General features: G+C 42.9%; 1 protein-coding gene across 1 annotated transcript; it reads right to left on the reverse strand.

Moving 5' to 3' along the window:
- Positions 1-238: 238 nt before the first annotated feature.
- LOC147615002 (uncharacterized) lies at positions 239-3,188 on the reverse strand. Its single transcript, XM_086780017.1, has 7 exons — positions 2,938-3,188; positions 2,583-2,839; positions 2,373-2,430; positions 2,017-2,287; positions 1,701-1,900; positions 1,383-1,609; positions 239-1,209 (listed from the first exon to the last, which is right to left on the reverse strand). The coding sequence occupies exons 1-7, from the start codon at positions 3,186-3,188 to the stop codon at positions 239-241; spliced, it is 2,235 nt and encodes a 744-aa protein (XP_086636143.1).
- Positions 3,189-6,721: the final 3,533 nt, after the last annotated feature.

Genomic DNA, 6,721 nt, shown 5'->3' on the forward strand with positions numbered 1-6,721 from the left:
ATAATCTCCCATAAATTTGGAGTTAATATGCTCAAAATATGGCTCCCCAAATTATCTAATATTGTCTTTAATTATAAATTTTCTATGAGGGAGATGCAAATTGAGATGATTAAGCTCGGTTAAATCCTTGGATCAACACACGAACAAAATACGGCTCAAGACGCACAATATTTGGTTGAAGACTGAAATGCAAAAAGCCATTGAAGCATTCGAGAGTTCATTACATAAATTCAAAAGGCTACTTTGAAGCTTTCTCGTCAAGCCTTTTTTGCATTGACACTTTGGTTTTCTTAGCAGGGGTCTTGAAGGGGTGAGCCAATGGGTGACTCTTTGATGATGTTGATTTCTTCTTGTTGCCCTTCTCAAAGAATGGTTTTGCTCGCTTCAAGGAGTTGCCGAATCCATCTTCCAAGACTTGAAAATTAGCTTGTGTTTCTGTTCGCTCATCCATTCTTGCCTTCATTGTCTTCACATGGCCCAATGTTCTCCTCAATCCATTGCAAGCCTCCTCAATCAAAGCCTGGTCGTGTCCTACAAAACAAGACAACTCTTGCCACAAGCATTGAAGTGTCTTCACATTTCCCGATTGCTCAAGTACTTCACTACATACATTGTCCCCCCCTAATGCGGCAACATCATCACCATTTGGTTCAAGCACATCAATAGTAGAAACATGTGAGTGAAGATCGATAGTAGACCTAGAAGCATCTTCCCATGCTTCATACATATGTTGGCATTGCTCCATAAGTGAAGCATGTGAAGCACCCCGCAATAACATCACCTTAATTTGGTGCTTACAAATATTTCCAAGCTCTGCCCATGCACATGTACAACATGCCCATTGGCAATCAGAATTGTAGACTGTGTAAAATGAAGCTTTTGTGTTCATGCTCTCCACTATAGCAACACCACCAACCTGGAATGAGACATTAGCATCTGGTATTTGAAGTGCTCGCTCATAAGAATTCTCCACTACTCTTTCAATGGCGTTGTTTCTCATAAAACCATTGTCCTTCAACTGCTGAACATACCAATAATATGGCAAGCATGATGATGTTAACTTGTATAAGAGCCAATCCACCCGCCTCGAACTCATCCTTTTGGAAGAGCCCAAAAACTTATATTTGAGCTGCCTATGATATGACTCTATTGCTCCATTAGTGTCTTGTCCTGAATGTGGAAGCAATCGGGAAGCACACACCCGCATTTCTGCACATAAAACAATTGAAGTTAGAAGAGCAAGAAATGAAGTACGAACAAGAAGGAGAGCAAGTGTGCATTATTTTACCTGTAAGAAGAGTATGTATAAAGTTTAAAATTCAACCTTACCTAGTTTAGCCTCTCTTTAGCCTCCCAATAGGTTTTGAAATACTCAATAAAACTCCCCTCATCTCTAAAGTTGGAGTAGAAGGTAGAGATCATAGCCTTTGCATCCTCTTTGATTATATGCTCTGTAGAATTTGCTGACCCTTGCATGTTCATGATATTTCCCAAAGACCAAAACATAGAAGCTCTTTTGGGCCATTCCTTCACCTTCTTAATAAGGTGTCGGAGCCAACAACGTTTGACATGCCACAAGCATAGAAAAATGGGTGAATTGAACACCACCCTACGAAAAATAGAAAGGACACATCACATAGAACTCAAACACACGGTTCTCATTAGTTTGCACTCAACACATATGAACATATGGTCCTAACCTGAGCGCATTAATCTCCGTTTCGGCATCATCAACCATAAAGGCTCCGGGCTCCCATGATTTATGAAAGTCAAGCATATTATCTCTAAACTTGCTTAACCAAGTGCAAGTACACTCAAATGTAGCTGAAGATGTAAGCACCCAAGCAATGGGCACACCATTGTGATGACCATCAAAAACAAGGATTGTATACAAATGAAACTGTTCATGTGTTTTAAAGGAAAGTGAGAATGTGAACAAGGAGTAAAAACTGAACATTTATTATAACTTAAGAGAATGTGAACAGAGTAAAAATGATAATTCATTACACCACATACCTTATATTTGTTTGTGCCAAAGGTAGCATCCATCGCAAGAAGATTCCCATTTCCGAACTTCTTGCACATCTCCCTTTGCCATGGTGATTGTATTCCAAGGATAAATTCCTTGGAATGTTCCACATCTTGCTCTTGGTAGATAAAGGTGCTTGATTGATTCTCATGACACCATCTCTTAGTGCTTTCCGCATCATCTGTGTGTAGCTGGTACTGATCAATAGCCAGCTTGCTAGATATATTCATGATGTCACGAATAGACAAAAAGTCATCCCTAACCATAGTAATTGTAGGGTCATGACTTTGGCTTGAATGCAATGCTTGGACATGCATTTCCAACACTTGATGTGGAGAGAAACCACAATATAGCATGCTTGAAACCCATAGTTTCTTTTGCATTGAGATCCATGGAGAGAACTTCAAAGAGGGATCAACAAATCTTACACCATGACAAACCTCATCATTTGAATTTGTGTGGTATGGATGTATATAAGAGATTATGGCCACCCCTGGATCTTATGCAAGCCTCTTGACACTAAAATGACATTTACATCCACGCTTTCGCTTACCCTTTGTGATGGGAGGACGCCTTTTCTTACATGGCTTCTTTGCACTTGGCTGTGGCAACTCTTTTATTTCACTACGCTCCTCCATCTCACCATCTTCGTGATTTGACTCGTCACCACTATTCTCCTCCACCTCAACATCATCTTCGCTGCCAGTGTCCTTGCATTCATTGAGCTGGGTAGTTTCGACCTCTTTGCCATCCGCAATGTTAGATTGCATTGGTGCTTTAGTGCCGGCAGGACCAAAACCACACCAAAAGCTAAACAAAACAAAGAAGTAACGATAAACATTTAATTGTATGTGTGTGTGTGATGATTAATGAATGGATTAGACAAACTAAAACAAATACACACTTACACTATCTTCTCAATCCATGATTCATGTGCAATCTTTGTAAGATTGGAGGCATCTCGATGATGGTGGCTATATTTTTTGAAAGAAGTCGGAAACTTTGCATTGTCGGCTTCTCCTTTTACAAAATCGGCAACACAGTTCCAAGGGATGTTAGCTTCGCGTACAAATTTGTATTTTGAACGATTGTCATATGAGTACACCCAACACAATGCTGTCGAATCGAAGACACCGATGTGGGGCATTTGAGAACTCATGGCATTCTCTAAGCTTCAGTTTTGGAGAGACATGATTAACTCTTTAAAAAACCTGAACCTGCTGAACCAAAGGTAATGCAAAGAGTGACACTATCAAAGAAACATTCCTAGCTTGATAGTTAGTAGAATGCAATGATTAGGTGATTAAGAGCGGATAATCGTATCATTTTTGGCACATAGAAGAAGCATAGAATTGTCAAGAATTGGTGCCCATGAACTCCATATATTCCATAGCAACAAAATGGTGAAGTAGAAAGAAAAAACCGTCATATGCAATCGTATATGTATGCTAACAATGATATTTCACACCAATGGCGAGTAGACGGGAACTAGAACTCTGAGCATGTAGAGTCCATCACAATGGAGGAAAACATGCACAATCAAAAGCATTATAAGATGGTAGCTCGAGCCCCTTAATAGGCGACAACAGAGGTGCACGTCAGTAATGACAACCAATGGTTGGATCTGCACAACACCTATTGTCGCGTGTTGGGTAGCTCTGGATAACCAGTCGTGACCAGGCATAGCATGGACAGTAACAAAGGCGTGCACAGCATGAATAATGAGTCGTGACCAGGCACAGCGTGGACAGTAACAAAGGTGTGCACCTTACTGCGTAGGTAAGTAGATGGTTGTATGCGCAGCCGGTCTAGGCAGACTTGAGATTATACGAACAGAAGTTGGGGGCTCTTGTATAAAGCGGCAAGCAGATGGCGGGCACAATCACCGCCTAGTAGGGACGATGTAGCGGAAGAAGCCTCGTCAATAAGGGAGATGGCTTGGTGGCTCTGATGGCGTAGCTGCAAGGGACGACAGTGGAGAGATGGAGCAAGTCGGACGGTAGTGGAGAGAGGCAACCAGGTGGCGGGCGACTCTGATGGGGTTGGAAGGCGCCTGAAGCTGCTGCTCGTCCTCGCTGCGTGTAGGGCTCGAGCTAGAAGGCGCCAAGGTGTGGGCTCCACGGCTGGAGCGTGTGTGGGCTGGCGCCGTTCGCATTAATGGCTGGAGCGTGCGCTGGCTGTTGATGCCTGCGTGGCATATGTGTGCGCTGGCTGTTGATGCCTGCGTGGCTGATATGCCACGCAGCGCCAAATCAGCAAAGCTGGCCGATATGTAGCTCGAGCCATAGGACGATGTCCAACATGAAGTAGGATGAGCATCCATGTGTTATTGTCTTCTAAAGAGTTTATCTTCGACTCCATAGTAGTATGCCAATGAGGGCCTTCCGGGCTCGCCAGTGCAACTGGTACACTCAGAGATGAGTCGGCATCAACGGGTGACTCATGCATGAGAGGAGGTAGCAGTATCACCAACGGGAGACGGAGATATTGTTGTGGCAAGAAGGGCATATCAGTACAAGGAGGAGTACATTCAGCGAGCAGAGCATCGAGCCGAGAGGTTGAAGAATAAAGATCAGTGAGGATGGGAGGACTGTGTGTAGAAATGAAGCAGAGGCTACACCCATGCTGGTGTTGCCACGGCTGCAGCATACACAAGAGGAGAGATGCAGAGGGTCGCACTCAACGTTGAGGAAACGTTCTAATCAAATATTGATTAACGTTGGTTACATTTATAACGTTGGTTACATTTATAACGTTGGGTTTATACATTTTCGTGTGTCGCTTGCTAATGTCCCTTTACACTCTCACGTTTACACGCTCACGGATATGGGCGTTAATTCCAACACTCCCTCTTAATGTGAATGTCGGCATGAGGGTGAATGAGGAGATGTGATGTGTATAGTGATGTATGCATTATGAATTTATCTATAATGCTATATATCTTTACATCATGAGTGTTAGATGAATAATGATATGTCGATGATGATATAATTGCTTTGGTAACTGCAACACATTTGTTTTGTGATGATGTCGATACGCTTTTTGTCGAAGTTGATCTTCTTCACAACCCCACAAGACACATGTTCTAATATGATGACATTGTGTTTGGTAGTAACTGCAACATATGTGTTCCAATATGATGTCGAAACACAAGTTCTTCCACTCTCAGACTTGTCATCCGTATTCTCCCCTTCAAGTTGAGTAGTGAAATTCCAAGTATTGCATCAGTACATGTCAAAACAAAAAGGTTGTATGAGTACTTATGATCAATAAATTTCAAATGAGACGTGATGTTATTTACATGTGTTTGTGTACAATTAAGTTTTAATGTCATCGCTCAGAGGCTAAATGGTTTTCAGCTTGTCGAAGACCAATGTTTAATTTTGGCCACATGGGTGTTGGAGATACTCCAATGGATGTAATTGCCTGTCTGGCATAGTTATTTCCCTCTTGGGGATTTGCAATTCCCAGTTTGGGTTGTTGTTTCATGCCACTTTGGGCGCTTAGGGTAGACGATCACCCATAATTTTGTTTTAATATCATACCTAGTGGGTGTGGCGAATACTCCAACGGGTAGATGCCTCTTTGGGCTAACTTTGTGGGTCTTTGCCCATTGGCAGCAGGTGATGACGAACGAACACTGGCAGAGCAGACGTCAGAAGCGTCAAGGGCAGGCCCCACAAGCACTCCAGGAAAGAGGTTCGATGATACCATGTAGAAATGAGGCAGAGGCTACAGCCAATGGATACACAAGAGGAGAAATGGAGAGCGTTGCACTCGACGTTGAATCAAATATTGATTAACGTTGGGTTTATACCCTTGAGTGTGTCTCTTGCTAATGTCCGTTCACAGTCGGGCGGATACGAGTGTTGGAATCGTTCAAAGTCTGGCGGATAGGAGCGTTAATTCCAACACTGTGGAGAGTTTAGATCTTGATTAGAGGACGTGGACAAGTGTTTGAAATCAATGGAAGTAGGAGCAGCTGATGATGCAAATTTAGGGCAAGAGGCCACATAAGTGCGACTAGAGGGTAGTCTATGGCGGATGAGACAATGTGTATGACAAAATTCAATGGAGGTATCTGGAGAAGTAAGTTTCCTAACAAAAATTAAATGCTTGGCAATGGTTAATAGCTACCACATTACCGTCGAGGAGTTCAATCTTGGCAGTTCCCACACCAAGGGCATATTGTGTGGCATTGTTGTCAAACCGAACCTCAAGTGAGGTGAGTAGTAGATGGTAATGAGTCAGCCAGTCATCTCAGGAAGTGAGATGACAAGTGTCTAAAATCCACATGGATGAAAGGGGTAATGGTATGTGTGTCAATGGCCATGAATGTGAGAAAAGCATCTTCAGTGGTCCCTGTCCATCCTCCTCATTATCAGAGGCTGAAGGACTTTCAGAATCTAATGCATAATAAGAAGCTTGCCCACGACGATATTTGTGTTTACCCTTGTGTTGTTGGCGAGACCAACAAGCACGGGCTATGTGTCTCCAGGCTTTGCGCAAATCTTACAAAATGGTTTGGAGAGTGTAAATTTCCAGATGAAGGACGAGGTGGATTGGACCGGCGAGAGTAAGAGGGATTATAAGTTTTAGCAGGGCGGAATGGTGGTTTAAAGTGAGAGGAGGTACTGGAAACCATAGCAAAAGTGAGAGGAGGTATTGGCAACCATAGAAAAAGGTGTAGCG

The sequence above is a fragment of the Cibotium barometz genome, chromosome 41, assembly GCF_041138505.1.
Source record: "Cibotium barometz isolate CiBa-2024 chromosome 41, ASM4113850v1, whole genome shotgun sequence".
Taxonomy (NCBI): Eukaryota; Viridiplantae; Streptophyta; class Polypodiopsida; order Cyatheales; family Cibotiaceae; genus Cibotium; species Cibotium barometz.

Coding starts and splice junctions, on each gene's coding strand:
- LOC147615002 (XM_086780017.1), bottom strand. CDS start 3,188: ATGAGTTCTCAAATGCCCCACATCGGTGTCTTCGATTCGACAGCATTG. Junction 2,840..2,937: donor TCATGGATTGAGAAGATAGT/GTAAGTGTGTAT, acceptor TGTTTTGTTTAG/CTTTTGGTGTGGTTTTGGTC. Junction 1,901..2,016: donor TTGGCACAAACAAATATAAG/GTATGTGGTGTA, acceptor ACACATGAACAG/TTTCATTTGTATACAATCCT.